At 38.5% G+C, this 22,343-nt stretch overlaps 1 protein-coding gene across 1 annotated transcript in view; it reads right to left on the bottom strand.

The window, feature by feature from the left end:
* The window catches only part of DNAH8 (dynein axonemal heavy chain 8), a 338,484-nt gene that overhangs the window by 103,616 nt on the left and 212,525 nt on the right, over positions 1 to 22,343 (bottom strand). The window contains exons 65-75 of the mRNA XM_047860389.1: positions 19,581 to 19,745; positions 18,021 to 18,247; positions 15,795 to 15,913; positions 13,891 to 13,994; positions 12,190 to 12,366; positions 10,067 to 10,234; positions 9,339 to 9,554; positions 5,243 to 5,380; positions 3,652 to 3,779; positions 2,681 to 2,852; positions 565 to 720 (exon numbers count right to left, since the gene is read on the bottom strand). Coding sequence (XP_047716345.1) covers positions 565 to 720; positions 2,681 to 2,852; positions 3,652 to 3,779; positions 5,243 to 5,380; positions 9,339 to 9,554; positions 10,067 to 10,234; positions 12,190 to 12,366; positions 13,891 to 13,994; positions 15,795 to 15,913; positions 18,021 to 18,247; positions 19,581 to 19,745 — 1,770 coding nt within the window. The remainder of the gene's footprint in view (positions 1 to 564; positions 721 to 2,680; positions 2,853 to 3,651; positions 3,780 to 5,242; positions 5,381 to 9,338; positions 9,555 to 10,066; positions 10,235 to 12,189; positions 12,367 to 13,890; positions 13,995 to 15,794; positions 15,914 to 18,020; positions 18,248 to 19,580; positions 19,746 to 22,343) is intronic.

Here is a 22,343-nt window from a genome sequence, read left to right as displayed (position 1 = left end):
GTAGAATAGTTTAAGCAAAAATATGGAGACAGGAGACTCAGAACCCTGGGAACACTGTCTGGGAAACAGTGAATAGTCTACATTGGTAGTTAAACCAAAATATTGACAGTAAACCTGAGATGCTGGAATCCTGCCCTTGTTTACCTCTACCTTATAATTAACACCTTATTAGACCTCAAGTCCAAAACTGGACTCTAGGATGGTGTGGAGAACCAAGTGCCTGAGCTAGGTTGGTGCAAATCGCCTTACACCGAGGAGCCAGGAGTTCTATTTTTACTGCTTCCCTGTAAGCCCAAGCCCAAAGCCCCGAATAACAGCCATATCCAACACAGACGAAGGCAACAGAACCAGGAAAGGGACAGAGAGAAGAGAACATCATGAGAGAAACCAAAAGGAAAAATAATCCAAGCTCTTGCCCTAAACCACTGTTATAAAACTCAAGGGTGTAAATTAACAAGCAATTGTCACAGAGATGACAACTTTATGACTGGCAGATTCAGCTGAAATTTCAGGAGAAATTTCATGATCTTAAGATTGCTTTCCCATATACCAAGAAGCACATACCTGCAAGTCATTTTCTCTTTCCTTTGATTTAATCCAAGTTTTGCCTTGAGTTTGTGGGTCAATGAGGAGTGGGTATCTGGTGGCCTTTGTCACAATGATGCCATTCTGAATGGAGAGGTCATCTCCTGGTAATCCCTGCAGCCCCCACTCCCCAATCTAAATAACAAGAAATGGATATGGCCAGTCAGAGGAGAACAAGAATGCTTTCATTATTAATTAAGAGTGCCACAATATTAAAATAATTTAATATTAGAATATATATTTTTTTCCATTGGGACTATGCAATGGGTACCTAGAAAAAAACTCAAACTTGTAAATATGAACCAAATAACATTCACCTAAAAAAATAAATTTACAACCTAACAAATCCTTCTCTAATAACCCAAGACCAGGGTTTAGTCCTTTATGTTATATATCTTCAAACTTATGAGGAAATATTACAAAATCTATGAATTTTTGAAGCATTGTAGTTCAACATGCAGAGGACATAGGGGCTCAAAATACAGTAAGACTAGGTGGATGGTGGAGTTGGTGGAGATGATGAAATATTGACCTGTCAGGAAAGATAAGCACCAGGGGTTAAACCTCAGAAAACTCTCCTTCCTGCCCTTTGGCTTTGTTTACATGGGGGGCAGGATTTGTATAGCTGGAGGCAGAGAATTTATGACAGATAAGGTATTATATTCGCAGGTGCTCATCAATGATTTAAATATATATATTTCCGGGGCACTTGGGTGGCTCATTTGATTAAGCATGGGACTCTTGATTTCAGCTCAGGTCATGATTTCACCATTCATGAGATTGAGCCCTGTGTCAGGCTCTGAGCTGACAGTGCGGAGCCTGCTTGGGATTCTCTCTCCTTCTCTGCCCTTCCCCACTTGCTCTCTCTCAAATAAATAAATGCATAAACATTTAAAATATATATATACATGTATATATATATATTTCCTGGGGTGCTTGGCTGGCTCGGTCAGAAGAGTGTGTAACTCTTGATCTCGGGGTCATGAGTTTGAGCCCCACGATGGGGGCAGACATTACTTTTAAATTAATTAGTTAATTAATTAACAAACAAACTTAAAAATATATATTTCCTTTCCGAATTACAAGGGAATTGCCAGCCTGCCTCCATGCCGTCAGTAAGATCACCTGGGATCCAAAGAAGCAACCAGCTTCCACCTTCATTAAATTATCCTAACAGCCCCCAAAGGTCATAATTAATATCCTGGCCTGCTTTGCCTCATCAGTGTCCATTGCACCTTTAGTACATTATCTAGTCCCTGTAACAACCAGTTGAACATTGTTTGAATTGGAAAAGATTAATTTTTTTAACTTTTAAATGCAGATAACATGAAACTAATAGCATGACTTCCCTCAGGAAACAGCCACTGGGGAACATATTTACAGATCAGAAAGCAGCTCATGAATACAAATTGGCTGGAAAGCACTTAATGCCATAGGAGCTCTGCAAGATAGACTTAAAATTGACAGTGGCATCGAATTCCCAGCAAGGAAGGCTAGTGCAGCGGGACGTGCCATCACTCAGTGATACCACAAAGGGCTGTTGTGCTATGCTGTTGGACACTACGAAAAGATGGTTAATCATCGGAAGAAGGTTAATACCAGTACTTACGGCCTAGCTAATGCCTATAAGCACCTAAAATGTTTGAAAGAGAGTGTGACTTAAGAGGAGTGGTGTAAATAATGGAAAGTTATAAGAAGAACTCAGTATTACCAAGCCTATAATTCATGAAGGATCTTTTTTTTTTTTTGGAAGATTTTATTTTTTTATGCAATCTACCCCCAATGTGGGGTTCGAACTCAAGACCCAGAGCTCAAGAGGTGCACGTTCCACTGACTGAGACAGCCAGGCGCCCCCACGAATGATCTTTTAGTTCACAGGAGTGCAATTGAAAATATTTTAAAAGCAAGATTTCTTAAACAGAAAGGAACTTTTATACAAAAAAAAAGGTGGTTGTTTTTTTCAGTAACTCTTAAGCATTTTCAAAACAATCTTTTCAATTAAATGAAAAAAAAAAGGAAAAAACTTAGGTGTACCTTGATTTCTTACTAAATAAGACTGAAATTCAAATAGTATTATAAGGAAAGTGACACTTACGGTTGGCGGGTCCACCAACATTGAAATAAGATTCAGGTTTTCGGTGAAAGGAATCTTCCGAGCTCTCAGCTCTATCTCCCACTGATCTTTAAGCAAATAGTTCCTAAATATCTGATTGAAAGGACCAAGGTAGGAAAGGAATCCAGTGCACAGAAGAATGTCACCTACAAGTCTGTTAGGAAACGAGACAAAGTGAGTCACCTGACACATGTGAGCTCTCCCATTAAGGTCACGTACTAGTCCATGTTACTAGACAAAATCCTTCTCTGCTTCCTGCTTAACACTTCGAAACCAGACATGGAGAGACCATGCAAGAGGGAGTCCCCAAACCCAAATGCGGGTAGGAAGGGCCACATTTGGTGTAGACCAAGGAACAAGAGAACCGCTTCCTTGAAGCCTGCAGGTCCAGAGCCCTGATGCCGAGGAAAAAAAAGCATCCTTTTCCCATGCCTTGGTCCTGTTCAGATTCAGTCTTAATAAAATTATTTTCTTCTCCCTGTCTTGTTCCCTCTCTGTTCTTCCCACTTCTTGCCATTCTCTACTCCTCTCTCATTCCCCTCTCTTCCACTTTTCTGAGGACACCAGCAGACACGAGCACAAGTCTGCCTTGTATTTAGAGCAAACCACTGATCCACACGTTCAAAGTCACTGAGATTAAGAGTATAGAACTGGACAACATATGTAGATGGTTCTGGAAAAGCCAAACCGTATCAGAAGAACTCTTGTACTAAAACCCCACACTGCTGAACCAAAATTGAGATTAAACGTGTTTCACAAACGTTTCATCCCTCTTTGTTTTACTGAGAGTGCGTGACTTAAGCTGTGAGATTCAGAAATGGTTGGTAGGGAGATGAGGGAGTGAAGCATTTCACTGGGGAGATATATTTTATTTTCTCTAATGTCACAAAGAGGTGGTGTTTGGAGTGATGATTAAGAAGGAAAGCAATTATAGCAAAGGCCAAAGTTTATACCTGTTAACCTGGGCTTTGAACTCTTTGCTTTGCTGGGTCCATCGGACCTTTTCTCCACTCAGCCCATCGATGAGAGTGGAAGCTGCCTGCATCTTTTTCCGGCACATATCTGCATCATTTAGCAAATCCTGGATTCATAAAGGCAGAGTGTCTCAAAGAACTTCCTTAAGTGCTTAATCAAACATTCACTGTATTCACACATAAACACATATGAGGGAATTTCCTAATTTGCAAAATAAATATAATCTGAAGAAGCAATGTGAGTGAAGCTTTACATGTTAAATTCTGGTAATTACTTCATCATATAGTTATTTTATCTTGCGAAATTTCAAGGAAAGCGATTTTGTAAGAGAGACTCCGAATCACATAAATTAATACGGTATTTCTATTCGGTGATTTCAAAACACAATCAGATCAATACAATACACCATTTTAAGTCTTGGATTTGATAATTCTGAGTTCTTGGAAGTTTACAAAGTGTTTTTACTTTTCCTCAGAAAAACTCTACACAACAGTGATGTGCTGCAGCCAGCTTTTATCAACTCAGAAGAGCCAATTATGACATTTCCAGAAAACTTGGATGGTGTTGAACACATCCTATGATTTCATTTATATGTGGCATTTGAGAAACAGATGAACATAGGGGAAGGGAAGGAAAAAATAAGATAAAAACAGAGAGAGAGACAAACCGAAAAAGACTCTTAAATACAGAGAACAAAACTGAGGGCTGCTGGAGGGGAGGTGGTGGAGGGGGAATGGGTTAAAAGGATGATGCACATTAAGGAAGGCACTTGTTGAGATGAGCACTGGGTGTCATATGTAACAGATGAATCACTGGGTTCTACTGAAACCAAAACCACACTGTATGTTAACTAACTTGAAATTAAATTTAAAAAAAGAAAAAATATATATAAGCTTACAATTAAGCTATATTAAAAGCAAAGGTAACAAGTAATAAAAACCCATCACCTCCTTACTATTTGCTACATTTTTGCCTTATCTATGTGCTTCAGGTCAAGTCAGCACTGCACCTGCATGGTGGTATGTAGTAGGGCTCAGTATGTAACAGTGCTAAACATGTAACAGTACAGTATATGAGAGTGCGCTGCTGTGCACCTGTTTCCAAACATGTGTTCACTGTCAGCGCATCAGTAGCTTAAAACTGGCAGTGGTGGGAGTATCTATGCCACAGAAATCAGCAAACAGTGCAGATCAGGGCTTTCTTTTTCCTGGGGCCCCTGTCCCATGAGGTCATGTTAGGGTCCCCATCTGACAGATAAAGCTCCATCAGTTGCCTCCAGCTGCGTAGTGAATAAGTTTCTGCACCGAATCTCAAACCCAATTTTCTAACCTCCAAATCAGTCCCCTTAGGGTATGACATCGCAGCTTACTCTTACCGAAAATGATGATTAAAAACACAAAAAAAGCTTTAAAGTGTCAAAAATCGAAAACAGGTAGCCATAGCCAGTGAAGGGCAATCAGGTAAATACTTTTTTTTTGGTCGTAAACATATGCCTCATTTCCAAATACAACACATACTTGTGTAAAATTTTGATACGTTGTTTCCATAATTTTGTATACTTAATCTCACCATTTTCTCATTCATCGCTGCATCAAATTTTGCTTGTACTTTATCCAGCTCGGCTTGTTTCTCATCCAGCAGTTCCTGTGCCTTCCCCAGCTCAGCATTGGCGACTGCTAGGCGGCCCTCCTGCTTGGCCAGGTTAGCCTTATAAGGAAGAAGAGGTAATTGTATGGACTTGTATTAAGTCTGCCCAATATTTGTGTTTTTGTTTTGTTTCTTTACAATTTTTTTAATTTAATTTATTTTTGAGAGAGAAAGAAAGTGCACATGAGCGGGGGAGGGACAGAGACAGAGAGGAACACAGGAACTGAAAGGAGGCTCTGTGCTGACAGCAGAGAGCCTGATGCGGGGCTCGAACTCATGATCCGAGATCATGACCTAAGCCAAAGTCGACACCTAACCAACTGAGCCACCCAGGTGCCTCTGTTTATGGTTTTAATTGGTAAATAATAACATGAATTACACAATTTTTGCCCAAGATGGTATGTTGAGGTCATCTGTTTCTGTGTGTTCAGCTGGAGTGTTGGAGATATTTCACTAAAGTTCTATTTTTTCTTTTAATTATTCATGTTTGATACAGAAAACATGAAAAATGCAGCAATGTATAGAAAGGAGAATAGAAATTACCCATGATTTTACCCAGAGATAGTCTGTGAGTATTGTGTTAAAAAGGTGATAACTGGCATTTTCTAGTTTTTTTCTTTGCCACTTAATATGGTGTAATCATTTCTCCTTAAACATGTCCTTAAACACTTTTTCATAGACATTAGCAATATGGCTGCATAATATCACACTATTTTGATGTATCATAATTTATTTAACCTTTGCCCTATTTTTGACATCCCCTCCCACCATTTTAAATTATTATAAATAATGCTATTGGGCATGTGAGCATTTTGGGTTGTTCCTTTCGTAAAGACATTTTGAAATGAAATTACTGTAATGGTAGAGTTCCATCTTTTTCTACATCCTACAGCACCGAGTGAGAATTATATGTTTCTTAGAACTTTAAAAGAATCAATAAAATAATATAGCCCTAAAGCCTTGTGAGGTAGAAGCTTTTTGATAACATTCTCATTTTCTTTCCCAATGTTTAATTTATCTAAATTTAGCCCCTTTTCACAGAAAATATTAAATTACTATTAATATTATTAAATTGAAAGTTTCTCATGTATTTACATATAAGTGTTTAAAATTATTTAAATCTATGCATCTGTGAATATATGTATTTTCTTCTGGATTATATTTTCCAACAACATGTATCTTATATTTTGTTTCTGCAAAGCACCAATTATTTAATTCTGCTACTGTTCTCTATTTTTTAATGTTTATTTATTTTTGAAGGAGAGAGAGAGACAGAGAGAGAGAGAGAGAGACAGAGACAGAGACAGAGACAGAGTGTGAGCTGGGGAGGGGCAAAGAGAGAGGGAGACACAGAATCCAAAGCAGGCTCCAGGCTCTGAGGTGTCAGCACAGATCCCAACACGGGACTCAAACTCATGAGCCATGAGATCATGACCTGAGCTGAAGTCGGACGCTTAACCAACTGAGCCACCCAGGCGCCCCTACTTTTCTCTAACTTTTAATGGTTTTTTTTGCGGGGGGGTTCTATTCCACTTTCCTTAAGTTTTGTGTGTATGTATATTTATAAGCAATTATGTTCTGGAGTGTTTAGTTTCTTTAATTAATTTAAGAGCTAAGAAAGTGCCATTGGGCCATATGACAAAAGCTTTGGTAACTAGCTTTTTGTCATCATTTTCTAAAAAGAAGTGGCTGGATTTTTTTTTTTTTAATGAAAACTGTGTAATCTTATTGTTTATAATCAGAGAATGAGGCCTTGACAATTTCTGCTTTTGGGAACTGAATCAAAGTCTTCTTTTAGCACTGAGTATGATCAACTTTTGTAAATGTTTCTTGGTCACTAGAAATAACTTCATATTCTTTGTTCATATTCAAGAAAGTTCAATGTAGCTATTCAACCTTAAAAATGATAAAGTGTAAAATCTCTATATAATTACTAGTTTATGGCTGCAAAAGACTGGCTACGTAATTTGCAGGGCCCAGTACAAAATTAAAATGTGGGGCCTCTTGTTAAATAATTAAGAACTTCAAGAGGGTGACAGTGACCATTAAGCCAAGCACGGACCTTCTAAACACAGAGTCCTGTGTGCACAGATCACACACTCATAAAACCAGCCTTCTGCACAATCTCAAATTGCAATACTACCTGTGTTAATATCCACTTAAAATATGAATGCATTTTGCTTTTTGTTATTTGATAACATCTTATTTATTACAAAAAGCGTAATTATAATTAAGTCTCACTGTAGATCACAATTTTTAGTAAAAATTAACTCTGTTCTTAGAAGTGCATTTTTTCTTAAATTCTACATCCCTTGGTATCTTTTTGTTGGAGTAGATGGTTACATTTTCTCATCATTTCCCTTTATTAAAACTTTATTTTTAAAAAAATGTTTGTTTATTTTTGAGGAAGAGAAAGTGCAAGCAGGGGAGGAGCAGAGAGAGAAGGGGATAGAGGATCCAAAGTCGGCTCCAAGCTGACATCAGTGAGCCCGATGCAGGGATTGAACTCACAAACCATGAGATCATGACCTGAGCCACCTAGTTATTTTCAACTTCTTTTCTATTTTTCTCAAAGTTACCTATGCACACAGTTTTATTTTATTTTTTTTTTTTTCAACGTTTATTTATTTTTGGGACAGAGAGAGACAGAGCATGAACGGGGGAGGGGCAGAGAGAGAGGGAGACACAGAATCGGAAACAGGCTCCAGGCTCTGAGCCATCAACCCAGAGCCTGACGCGGGGCTTGAACTCACGGACCGCGAGATCGTGACCTGGCTGAAGTCGGACGCTTAACCGACTGCGCCACCCAGGCGGCCCTGCGCACAGTTTTAAAAGACAGCCATCTTCAGGGCCACCTGGGTGGCTCAGTCAGTTAAGTGTCCAACTCTTGATTTCAGTTCAGGTCATGATCTCACAGTTTCATGAGTTTGAGCCCTGCATGTGGCTCTGAGCTGGCAGTGCGGAGCCTGCTTGGGATTCTCTATCTCTCTCTCTCTCTCTTTCTCCTTCTCTATCTGCCCCTCCCCTGATCTCGCTGTCTCCATCTCTCGCAAAATAAATCAATAAACTAAAAAAAAAAAAAAAAAAAAAGGCAGCCATTTTTATAAGGCTTACTATGAAAACCCACAACACCCTGCCCACCTGCTCATCATTTTCCATTCCACAGAGCAACCACTTTCCCCTCTTTTAGCTTTATGGTGGGGGTGGGGCGGGAGGTTAATATGTATCTGGGTTGTGTATTTTATGAATCCTTCGCACTCTTGAGAATGTCATTCTGTTCCCTCTGACCTGAAGAACAGGTTGCCCTTGTATACATGGAGTGCGTGCATGTGTGTGTGTGTGTGTGTGTGTATTTACCACTCAGTACTTAAACTGCATCCTTAAGAATGTCTTTTTGTTCCCTTATACATGAAGGGCAGCTTGACCAGTTATTGAATTCTTGGACCACAGCAATTTCCTCAATACTCTGCATATATCTCCCCATTACATTCTAATATTTAGGGTTGTGGGAAGTCTGCAACATCCTGATTTCTCTTCTTTTGTGAGCGATCTTTCAAAATTTTGTTTGTTCGTTTGTTTCTTAGAAACAAGGGTTGCCCCCACCCTCCCCCTCTTTTTAAATTTCAAATATTTCTGGGTGTTGACCTTAATTTCTATAAACTTTGTTTGGAATCTAGTAATCAAATTCTATCTCCAAACCTAATCTCTTTAAACTTTAAAGAAATGGCAAGTTTTCTTTTATGACAGCTTAATTATTACTTGCACTGAATTCATTTCCTGCTTTAAGTTAACAAGCTGGCTTTGATTACTTGTCTGCGATGCCCAGAAACACGTAACAGATGTAAAGAAAATGAGAAACCACAAGAAGACATGAAGAAAAGAGGAAACATTTAGCAAAATGGCGACATAGATCTTTATTAGTCAAAATGCTGCTTTGCTTTGTCTTCTCATAGCAGTAATACTGATGACTGATTTTTACTGAACACTGATTTTCTAGGAGGCAGAGGGAAACTCTTACCTTCAGAGGCAACACCTCTCTGTTGACACCATAAAATGTGGCCATAGCAAGGGTCCAGGACAGCAGGCCAGCCACATTCCCACAGACTTTTTTGGCATTTTCCAAAGAATAATCATCCATGTTAAAATATGGCTGCAGCAACTCAACAGTCTCTTCATTTATAGTATCCTTGGGAAACTGCTGAAGGCTCCACAAGAACCCTGTTGCACTCATTAACTGAAAAATAGTAGCACAACCTGTATGTTCTGGGAGAAAATCAATGCTTTCTTCCTGAGTTAGTATATATTTCGAAATTGAAGTTTCTTCCAAAGAAGTAACAACCGACACCCTCTTAAACATACAAATCAAGATTGACAGCAGTCGACCTAAATCCGTAAACTGCAAATTGTCTTCCCATTACCACGGTAAAAGAGTAAGGAAGAAAAGATATGTGAGCTTCCCGTCCAGTGGGTGCATCTGAATGTCACCAACCACGGAAGCTCCCTTTCAGAGACTCAGTTGGGTTGACATCAAGACCATGCCAGTGCTAGCCTCGGGTTCTGGACACTTTTTACAAAAAGAAGGCATTTGGCTTTAAAATCTTTCCCCACTTATACTTTAGGGGGTGCAGTTTAAGATAAACTCTTCATTACACAATTACTGCCTGCCAGCTTGTCTGGTCTATATTGAATGTCCTGGACTGGGGACATCTGATGAATCTCATTGGTCTTGCAAAGATTTTTACTTACTTTTAATGACTCTCCCCAGGATGGTTTGCAGCAAGGTTTTTCTGGATCCATAGTGACAGGGTCAATTTTCTTTTGAAATAGTAGCAGAACACAGTCCATGATTCTCATAATGAGATGCGGGGGCTTTGCAAGTTTCCTGACTGTGGCAATATCATTTGGTTTGATAGTCTGTATTTGGGATTAGGAAATCAACGTATTTTTTGTTGAACAGTATTAATAATCACACAGGAATCTAATGCTTTTAAATAACAAAAGTATAAAACTTTAAAATGTATGTTCTCCCCATCCCCTGACCTTATCCCTTTAAAGGTTTATATCCCAAAATTTTTGCATAATGGCTCTTTCATTGTTATCTTGGGATTTCCGTTTGTTTTTATTCTTTTTTCTCCTGTTGCCCTCAAATAATTGCTGTAGAATATCCCTACCATTCATTACCCACCACCCCAGACCTCTGTGAGCAACACGCCTCATTGATGGGTAACATTTAGATAACTTGCATCTTCAAAGCACATACTCTGTGTGGATATTAAAAAAGAGAAGGAAGGCTCTGAATATCAGAAACCTAACCTTCAGTCTTTGTTTTAAGGGCTGCCCTATCTATCCAAAGGGAAGAAATTCAAAGGAGAAAAGAGAAGTTATTAAAACATATGGCTTATAAAAATACTTTTCAAAGTTTCTATCTGTGAGCTGGATTTAAAATATTACCTGATATTCAAGGCAAGAAGGATTGGAACATAACATGACCAATAAAATCGCCTAAGAATCATTTGTTCAGTGATTTCTCTGTCTTGTAGGTTACTGTAGGATTCTTAAAGGGAGTGGGGGGTCGAGAATGTGTCCTGATCTTTGCCACAATTTTATTAAATGATTATCATAAATCTATTCATTCAACAAATACAGGCATTCTCCCATTTAAAAAGAAAGAAAGAAAGAAAAATAACCTTGTCTCATAATCTTTGGAGGAAAAGAAAGAAAGTATAATCACCCTAAACTAGGATTATCATCGTGATAGAAGCAGAGAGGTGACAGGAGAAACAAAGGAGAGCCAGAAGAGTCGAACACTTTCCAGAAGGGATGAGCCTCGTCCTGGAGAATGCCTCTTATTAGGCAATGTAAGTTAGGAAAAGCATTTCTGGCAGAGAAAGAGACATTTAAACAGACCACGATTCTTCCAGAAGCCTACGGATGTTTCTGCATGGCTGGACCATACCGTGTATAGAGAAAGAATGACAGAAGAGTTCAAGGGGTAGACAGGAGCCAGATTATCAGTACCAACAGCAGCACTGATATTTACTCAGTACTTTCTAAGTGCCCAGCAAACTGTATTCATTACCTTTAATGTTTAAATTGATCCTTCAAGGATCACTGAGGAATTATAATCGCCATGGAGACACAAAAAAGTAAAGTAAATTTATGCCAGATCATGTATTTAAGAAGTGGTGGTCGCAAGAGACAATTGCATGTTGCCTCACAGATGTGGATGGCTAGCTGGGGACCTTATCCCAACAGCCACTGGAACCCACAAGAAGATTTTGTTTTAATTTTTTTAATGTCTATTTATTTTTGAGAAAGAGAGAGAGCACGAGTGGGGGGGTGGGGGTCGGGGGTCAGAGAGGGAGACACAGAATCCAAAGCAGGCTCCAGACTCTGAGCTGTCAGCACAGAGCCTGACACGGGGCTTGCACTCATGAACTGCGAGATCATGACCTAGCTGAAGTCAGATGCTTAACCGACTGAGCCACCCAGGTGCCCCCACAAGAAGATTTTTAAAGGGCAAGTAATATAATCTGGAGGGGATGCTTTGGAGGAACTGAGGAGGCTCTCTATATAATCTGAATCCCTTATGCTATTGCTTAGGCCGTTAATCACCATTATTTCTCAGATCTCATGGAAGGCTGATTTATGGAACGAAAATAGTAAGTTATAGGGGCTGAAGACTTAAAAAAAATTAGAACTTAGAAAATTGAACCAGCAGAAACATTTGTCTTCAGACTCAGAGATTATAAAGCACATAAGAATTCAATTCAGTTTTCAGATTCTAGAAGTCCTGCAGTGAATTTCACAGAATGAAACCTGGTTCTGGCTGGGACTTGTGCTGAGAGCGGGTCACAGCACACACTCACGTTCAAGGCCGCCTCTGCTTCTTCCAGGGCCGGTCTAGCTGCCTCCAGCTTGGTCTCAGCTTTTACTTTTTCACTATCAATTTCATCCACGATTTTTTGGGCTTTGTCTTTCACCTCCTGCACTTCATTTTTGACTTTGGCTGAAGCCTGAGCACTTACTGTGACTTCTGCTAACACCTGTTAAATCGAGGGAACACATGAGGGCAAATAGGTATCTCCTGAGCAAAATTTACAGATTCGAGGAATGGAAGAACATTTATTTGATACAATATAAAACAAAAATAAAAGCAAATTGATTCCCTACGTATATTTTATATATATTCTTTAATTTATGCTTTAAGGTGTATTACTGTAACTCCTTTAAATGGTCCCTTGCAGTCTTCTCCTAAGGCTTACAAATATATAAATAAGGGGCGCTGGGGTGGCTCAGTTGGTTGAGCGCGTGGCTCTTGATTTTGGCTCAGGTCATGATCTCAGGGTCGTGGGACACACAGTTACTTTATGGACACAGGTCCATACCCTGTGTCAGCTCTGCACTGAGTATGGAGTCTGCTTAAGATTCTCTCTCTCCTTCTGCCCCTCTCCCCTGCTCGCTCTCTCTCTCTCCCTCTCTCTCTCAATGTATATTTTTATATATGTATATTTTTATATCTATAGGCTATATACATAAACATTTTAAGCTTTCAGGAAAATGGTATTTCCACTGTATGTAATTTCTAGAAAATTAACACAATTCAAATATAGATAATGGAATAAGGTCAGAAACCATATTAATGCCCACGTAAAAAACATAAAATAGCTCATGTTTGTTGAGCACCTACAATATGACAGGACTATGCTAAAACCCTGTCCTATGCTATCTCTCTTACTTCAGTAACTGGCTAAGGGTTAAGATTTAAGTATCCACTCTTAACCAACTCAGTGAGTGGAAGCTGAAAGCAGTCACAGTCTGGTAGGGTCACAGATGAAGGAGCAGCAACCATATATCCCTATCAACTTGAGAGGAGTATCTTTTTTTTTTTTTAACTCCACCAACAATTCCTGTTAGCTTTTCCCTCCTTGACACAAACTTTAGATGAGACCTGGGCCATCCTAGAAACTTAGAGCATGAGAGGACCTTAAAGAGAAGACTTAACTTAAATATAAGTTATAGTCAAGCAAAAATTTTATATAAAAATTATATAAACAAATTTCTATGCATTTATAAAAAATTTATAAAAATTTTTATAAAAATTATATAAAGGGAGACAGAGCCAGAGAAGAAAGAATAGTCAGGTGGAGGATATAATAATTTAGGTGTGCCTTGGTGGAAGTTAAACAAAAATATGTAATGGTCTTTGTGAACATTATCTCACGAGAAATAGCCTACAAGTTGGGGCACCTGGGTGGTTCAGTTGGTTAAGCATCCAACTTCGGCTCAGGCCTTGATCTCATGGTTCATGGGTTCAAGCCCCAGCATCAGGCTCTGGGCTGACAGCTCGGAACCTGGAGCCTGCTTCGGATTCTGTGTCTCTGTCTCTCTCTGCCCCTCCCCTACTTGTGGGCTGCTCTCAAAAATACATAAACATTTAAAAAATTTTTTTTAAATAAAATAGTCTATGGGTTTATATATTAACCATTTTTAATAACATTTTTAATTGATGCTTTTTAAAATATGGAATAATATTCTTCATCATTAGTTATAAAGTAAATGCCACTCACTTCATCTGCTTTTACGGAAGCCACTGCCAGCTCCTTCTCCTTTACCGCAAGATCCTGAGAGAGCTTAGCAACAGATTCACTTGCCTCCATAAGCTTATCAAGACCTTTGCAAATACACACACATACACTTTTCCTTAGAATATGGACATCCCAAGTATTTGTTCAATATTTACTATTTACAAGGCACTGTACCAGGATTATAACACAAGATAATTATTTATGGACAAATGCTTTAAAAAATACTCATATAGGAGTGCCTGGTGGCTCAGTTGGTTAAGCATCTGACTTCAGCTCAGGTCATGATCTCACGGTTCGTGAGTTCAAGCCCTGCGTCGGGCTCTGTGCTGACAGCTCAGAGCCTGGAGCCTACTTTGGATTCTGTGTCCCCCTCTCTCTCCGTCCCACCCCTGCTTGTGCTCTGTCTCTGTCTTTCAAAAATGAATAAACATTAAAAAAATTTTTTTTAATATTCATATATTAGGGGCAACAATACTGACCAAATCTCTGAGAGTTTCAGCAGGGGGTGAAGAACACCACCCAGCTAAATTGAAGGGAAAGTCACAACGCCATACTAAGATTACTTTAGTCAGGTAACTAACTTATTTGACAATTTAGTGCTGTCCTTGGCTTTGCAAACATCATTTTTAATGATGTAAATATCATTTTTTTTTTTTGCCTTTGAAGCACATTGCAGCTGGAATGGCAAATGAGACAGCTAATATAGTCATCATTTTGTGGTTTTCTTTGCTATGAAAATGAAACAAGCGGCTAAACCTTGTGCAGCTGGCTCCAAGGCTCTCAGTACCACAGAGCAAAAGAGCTGGTTAAGTGGATTTCTCACATTGCAACTGAGTTCTAGACGGTGGTGTGTTGGTAAGTGTTTAGTATCTGGGTCTCTTGGGGAGAGGGGGGAACACTCATTTGCATGTTTTCCAATTCCCATGGTGTAAATATTCCCACCATGGCTGATTTTAAGCCACCAAGAGACTGTCAGTAGCACTCCATTTTATGTCTACCGTACTGATAGAATAAAAATAACCTCAAGAACATGAATAGCAGTAAAACAGAGTGAAAATAATTAAGATGTGATAAATTTTGAGCACACTTGCCTTCTTAAAATATAACTTATTTAATTGTGAGTTTACATGTTTTGAATAAAGGCTGTGTTTAATGACTAGATCATAAAGTTCCTAAGAATTTAACTGTCTCTCCAGAGCCAGTCCAGGTAGCTCCAGCTGACCGCTGATTGTAGAGCATCCTATGGAGAGCCACAAGAAGGTGAACCATGAGAAAAACAGAGGACAGTTTCTTGCACAGTGTTTCTTTCCATCACTATAACTGCATAGACCTTGGAGTTTAGTTATGCTAGGGCACCACATTTTTTGCAGGAGAAGCGGGGGGAAAAACCACTTCTTTTTGGCCTGTTTGGACCAAATGTTTTCTGGACATATAACTTGCTCCAATTTATAATTTTCCTGCTTATATTACATGTCCTGGACACAGACATCCATTGCTCAGGGAAACTCTCTCTTTTTGTTTTGATTTGTTTTTCCTTTTCCTTTGTTAGAAATCTGAGAAGCATTGACATGGCAAAGTTTATGCAAGTCAAGGCAAAGTGTAACGAAACCAAAAACTGAAGTTGTGGTCAGTTTCCAAGAACTGGCTTTCCAAGAACTGGTGGTTTCTCTACCTGCAGGCAGGGGGCTCAGTGACTATGAGGACGCCCAGCCCGACGGTGTGGATCCAGTTGAAAGGGCCAGGAGAAAATGGTTTGAGAGAAAAAATTGGCCCCGTCTGTTTGGATTTTCTTCTGCCTGGATCTTCTTAACGGTAAATGACCCTAACAGGCATCTATATATATAGATTCCTATGAAAAAGTCCTTAAAAGATTCCATTCTGCTTACCAATATTCATACGTTCAGCTTGTTCATTGATAAATTTCACCTTTTCAGCATAAATGTTTTTATAACCATTTATAAAGGAGAGATAAGACTTGGGAGTCACGTGAGCTCTTCGGCGGTATCTGAAAGTAGAACATGACAATGGTCTTCGTCTCTGTCATTCTGATGTATTCCTATAAAGCATCCTACAGATGCGCTTCCCACTGTGGAATCAGTGTAATTCTGAAGGGTGATTCACTAGTAGGAGGGGAGGAATTGTGAATGGCTTCCCTAGAGGTGAGGTGGAAAGGACACTAAATATCTGATGTTTTGACCCTTTAGGGGGTCTTTGACTTGACCCTTACCCCACTCTGGGCTTCTGTTTCTTCATCTGGAAAACCGAGAAAAGAATCACTGCCCCATACCTACCAGCATTTTGTGAATTTTATATATATTATATAATATATATATAATATATATATTATATAATATATATATATATGGCATCTGTAAATACAACTTGTAAACTTTAAGATTTTATACAAACATTAGGGGTAAATGGTTGAAAGGAATTTGTGCTATGATCTGTTTTCATTCAACTGATATTTGCTAAACACTTCTTCACTGTTAAAAACTAGCTGGGTGGGCCTACAAATGTGAAAACCAGTGTCTCCCCAGATTGACCAGATCATCCTTGAAATCAAGGCAGCCACACTTGACTCAAATATTCAACTCCCTATGGCTTTACTATAGTAATTCTATTTAACTCAAATATTCAACTCACTATGGCTTTACTATAGTAATTCTATTTAACAGTAGACATAAATAAAAGGAATAATTTTATAGAGGAGAAGCTTGAGTCAAAGAAGAGCTCCTCACATACTATAAAATCATTTTACCTTTTATATTAATTTTTTCATTTTTGGAGTTCCAAAGATTTTTAACACTAAAAAAAAAATTAAGGACTGGACATATAAGTGACTAGCATTTAAGCATTTTATAAATATCACATTCAGAAAAAACTTCTACAGTCAGCAAGGATATGAAAATTTTGGACAATACACCAAATTTTGCAAAAATAAAGACACAGTCTTTTTTTTTGGAGCTGTACAAAGGTAAACTTTCTCTCCACAGATGACAGTAACCGGCAGTGTTCAAGTTAAATGGAAGGAAAATCTTCCTAACCGTATGAATTAATACCCATGGATTCACCAAGAGGATCTGGGAGATTATATAGAACTTGTTAAGGGGGTGGGGATCCTGGGTCTAGTTTTAAGTAAAGAAAAGGTCCAAGATAAACATACTTTTGTGAGATAGGGATCCCCTGGAAAATCCATGAAACTGTTAGCCAGACTCTATGTAGGAAAATTCTTCTGGCAGGTTTAGCACCCCCAGAAGCCTGAAGATCACGTTGGCCCACCTTTACTCACATCTGTCAAATGTACACAGTGACTATCATGCTTTGGGAGGGCGAAAAAGTTGTATTTTTGAACTGTTGATGACAGCTTTCACATGTGAACACCATTGCTATTTTTAGCAAACAGTCAATTAAAATTATTTGGTGTGAACACATTGATAAGATTAAGAGATGCAAGGGTGCCTGGGTGGCTCAGATGGTTGACCCTCTGACTCTTGATTTTGGCTCAGGTCATGATCTCATGGTTTGTGGGACCAAGCCCCGTGTTGGGTTCTGCAGGCTATGGAGCCTGCTCGGGATTCTCTCTCTCCCTTTCTCTCTGCCCCTCCCCCGCCAGCTCTCACTCTTGCTCTCTCGCTCTCAAAATAAATAAATAAACTTAAGAAAAAAGGCTAAGAGATGCAAACACAAAACCTAAATATCCCCTAACATAAGGCAATAGTGAAACTTTAAAACAGTGTACTTCTTTAATCAGAATAAATAATGCATGTAAATAATAAACTAATTTTAAATAGTTTGTAATGAATCTGTTAAATCATTTTCAAAAAAAAAATTAAGCAAATGAAATAGAGTGATTCATTAACCGTCTGTTACTTTGAGGCCTGGAGAGAAAGTGATACTTAAGTACGGACACTAGTTAATTTTTAAGTCTCATTTATTTATCATTATTTCAATGCATAATCACTAGAAAATCAAAGCAAGAACAAAATCTAACTGCATCTGGGACTCTGCACTCAATCAATACAAAGAGCCTTTTAGTGGCTGCTGCACTGAATTTCTCTTTGGAGTGAACTCTGGTTTTGCAGCTAACACGCTCAGGAAAAGTCACTCACCTTTGGAAATAACTTTCACAGCTCTCGGAAACCATGTCATGGAAGAGGCCCATTGTTTCTACGACTTGTCTTTTAGTGTCACTGGAGCAGACAATACCGTAGCCTGAAAGGAAATAGGAGGCCACAGCAATCAAAGCCTCCTTTGGCCAGCGACTAAACCAGTCCATGGTGCAACCTGATATCAAGCCAGGAAATTTCAAAGAACGGGCACGGAACTTCTCACCAACCTATTGACAGCAAAGATGGAAAGCATTAGACACACAAAGAGATTATAATAAATTGTCTAGAGAGAGACTTATGCATTCTGGGCCAACAGTGTGATATTTAAAAAAAAAAATCCTGGGGGCAGGGTGCCTTGGTGGCTCAGTCGGTTAAGCGTCCGACTTCAGCTCAGGTCATGATCTCACAGTTTGTGGGTTCGAGCCCCATATCAAGCTCTGTGCTGATAGCTCGGAGCCTGGAACCTGCTTGGATTCTGTGTCTCCCTCTCTCCCTGCCTCTCCCTCACTTACACTCTCTTTCTGTCTCTCTCAAAAATAAACATTTTTTTTTAATCTTGGGCTGCATTAATAAATTAAATGTCCAGATGAAGGGAGGTAATATTTCTACACTCTTCCTTGTCCTAAGACTACATCTGCATTATTGGTTTTGATCCTAAGAGCTACCTTTAAGAGGAAAGTGACAAACTGGAACTCTTGCAGAGAGAGATGACCAGGACAGTGAAAGTCCTGGACACTAGGACAATTGAGAACAGTGGAAGGGGTGGGAGGTGTTTGGTCTACAAAAGAAACAACTTAGCGAATCTGCAAAGACTTTCTCTAAATATCCGAGGAGCTGAAGCGGGGGATGAGGTTCATTTTACAGGCCAGAAACAGAATCACAGGGGAAAAAACAGAAAGACAAAATCCAATTCATTCTAAAGAAGACCTCTCTGGCAATTAGACTATCTAAAATTAAGCAGGTTGGCTTGTGAGTTAGTGAGACCCATAGAGCAGAGCTGCCCAACAGGACTTTCTGTGACTCTGGAGATGTTCTACAGATGCGCTTTCCAGTATGGTGGCCACATGCCACATGTAGCTACTGAGCATTTGAAATGGAGCTAGTGGGACTGAGGAACTGAATTTTTATTTTACTTCATTTTAACTAATCAAAATATAAATGGCCATACATGTCTAACGGCTACTATATTGGACAGTACAGAGAGCTAGAGACAGTCAAACCTACATCAGGGACATTCTAGATGGTATGTCTGTATTGGAGGAAGAACTGGACAAGATTACATCACCAAATCCCTTAACAATTTGAATAATCTATATCTCTAGGCAATTAATGAAAGCTGTAGGCTATGAAATAATTTCTTATAAAAATGAATTATTTTAAATTATTACACTTTGGTAAGAGATTGCCTCTGGTGGAGATTGGTGGTAATGAAGTGTTAATTTCAATTCAGTGTAACAAATGTTAGTTTCCGGGCGAATCATTTCATCACCGAAGGTGAATATTAAGTACATTTCAGTAAGTAACTCCTCCCACATAAATACAAATTAAGTAACAACTCACTGGAGAAAAGCAGAGAACAACATGCAAGTTCTTCCTTGATCTTGAAATGAAGTATTCATACAGATTATCAAAGGTAGGAGGGTGGCGAGGCAGCTCCTTTTTCATTACCGATATCAGACCTTGGGTGATTTCATCCATCTCATCTCGCGCAAACAGATTGGAGATCTTGGAGAAACAGACAAGAAAGTGTTCTGTTTTTTACAGGTTCCCCACACCAATTCACTGCCAGAATCTGGTCCTTTTTTCCTCCCAATGTGTCATCTTTTTTCATATTTTCTTTCTGCATCTCCACAGTCAAAATCCTCCATTTGCCAGAGATGACCAAGAATACTACTTTTTATTGAGCAGTTTAATCAGGAGAAAATGTTGTTTCCCTTGGCTCAAATACGTATCACCAAAAATGTATCTGCCATTCCAGTCATCTCTTTAAAATGTCCAGTGACACTCTTTACTCTCTGATTCTCTGACACAATTCTGCGTCTGAAGTAATTCTTTTTTATTTTACTGTTTGTGTATTTTTTTTATCAAGGTATAATTGATACACAATATTATATTAGTTTCAGGTTATTCAACATTTATATACTTTGCGTAATAATCACTACAATAAGTCTGGTTACCATCTGTCACCATACAAAGGTACACAATGTTATTGACTATATTCCCGACACTATATATTACATCCCCGTGACTTCTTTATTTTATAACTGGAAGTTTGTACTTCTTGATCCCCTTTACCTGTCTTCCCCACCCCCATCCCAGCAAGTCCCCCTCCCTCTGTCAACCACCAATCTGTTCTCTGTTATCTATGAGTCTGGGTTTTGTTTTGTTTTTTATATATCACATATAAGTAAAATCATGCAGCATTTTCCTTCTCTGTCTGACTTATTTCACCTAGCATACTACTCTCAAGATCCACCCATGTGTTCACAAATGGCAAGATTGCATTTTTTGTTGTGTCTGAGTAGTATCCCTTTGTGTGTGTCTGTGTGCGTGTGCGTGTGCGTGCACGTGTGTGTATACATACATACCACATCTTCTTTATGCATTCATCCATTAATGGATACTTGGGTTGTTTCCATATTTTGGCTATTGTAAATAATGCTGCAATGAGCATAAGGGTGCACATATCTATTTGAATTAGTGTTTTCGTTTTCTTCAGATAGATAGTGGAATTGCTGGGTCACAAAGTACTTCTATTTTTAATTTTTTGGGATCCTCCCTACTGTTTTCCAAGTGGCTGCACCAGTTTACATTCCCACCAACAGTGTATGAGGGTTCCCTTTTCTTCACATCCTTACCCAAACTTGTTATTTCTCATCTTTTGGATAATAGCCATTCTGACAGGTATGAGGTGCTATCTTGCAGTGGTTTTTATTTGCATTTCTCCAACAATGATGTTGACCATTTTTTCATGTGCTTATTAGCCATCTCTACATCCTCTTTGGAAAAACCTATATTCAGATACTCTGGCTGGAGGATTGTTTGGGTGTTGTTGTTGTTGTTGTTGTTATTGAGTTGTATGGGTTCTTTATGTATTTTGAATATTAACCCATTATCAGATATACAACTTGCAAATATTTTCTCTCAGTCAGTAAGTTGCCTTTTAATTTTGTTGATTGTTTTATTCACTGTGCAGAGCATTTTAGTTTGAAGAAGTCCCGCTTGTCTATTTTTCCATTAGTTTCCCTTGCTTTTGGAGTCAAATCCATAAAATCATTGCTAAGACCAACTTCAGGGAGCTTACCACCTATATTTTAAGAGTTTTATGGTTTTAGGTCTTAACAATTCAAGTCTTTAATCCATTTTGAGTTAAACTTTTATACACGGTATAAAGTAGTGCTACAGTTTCCTTCAGCCAGTTTTCCCAACACCATTTATTAAAGAGACTGTCCTTTCTGCATTGTATATTCATGGCTCCTTTGTCACAAATTGACCATATATGCATGGCTTTATTTCTGAGGCTCTCTATTCTGTTCTGCTGATCTATTTTTATGCTAATACTACACTGTTTTTAATTACTATGGCTTTGTAGTATAGTTTAAAATCAGAGATCATGATTTATTCACCTTTGTTTTTTTGGTTTTTTTTTCAAGATTGTTTGGCTATTCAGTGTCTTTTGTGGTTCCATTTAAATTTTAGAAATCTTTCTTCTAGATCTGTGAAAAATTACATTGGAGTTTTGATAGCTATTATACTGAATTTGTAGATGGCTTTGGATAGTATGGACATTTTAACAATATTAATTCTTCCATTCCATGAGAAGAAAATATCTTTCTATATATTTGTATCTTCTTCATTTCTTTCATCAATGTCTTACAGTTTTCAGTGTATAGGTCTTTCACCTCTCTGATCAAATTTACTCCTAGGTATTTTATTCTTTTTGATGCACTTGTAAATGGCATGTTTTCTTAATGTTTCTTTCTGCTAGCTCTTTATTAGTATGTAGAAATGCAACCAACGTTTGTATATTATTCTTGTATCCTGAAACTTTACTGAATCTGTGTATTAGTTCTACAGTTTTTTGGTGGAGTCTTTAGGATTTTCTATATATGATATAATGTCATGTGCAAATACTGACAGTTTTACTTCTTCCTTTCCAATTTGGTTGACTTTTATTTCTTTTTCTTGCCTGACGAAAAACTTCCTGTTAAGTATGATACTAGCTATGGATATGTAACCTGAGCCGAAGTTGGACACTTAACCGACTGAGCCACCCAGGCACCCCTGGTCTTTATTATTTTGAGGTACATTCTCGCTGTAGCC

This window comes from Prionailurus viverrinus, chromosome B2 (assembly GCF_022837055.1).
Source record: "Prionailurus viverrinus isolate Anna chromosome B2, UM_Priviv_1.0, whole genome shotgun sequence".
Classification (NCBI taxonomy): Eukaryota; Metazoa; Chordata; class Mammalia; order Carnivora; family Felidae; genus Prionailurus; species Prionailurus viverrinus.
The sequence above is the reverse complement of the archived record's forward strand: the minus strand, read 5'-3'. Positions and strand labels throughout refer to the sequence as shown.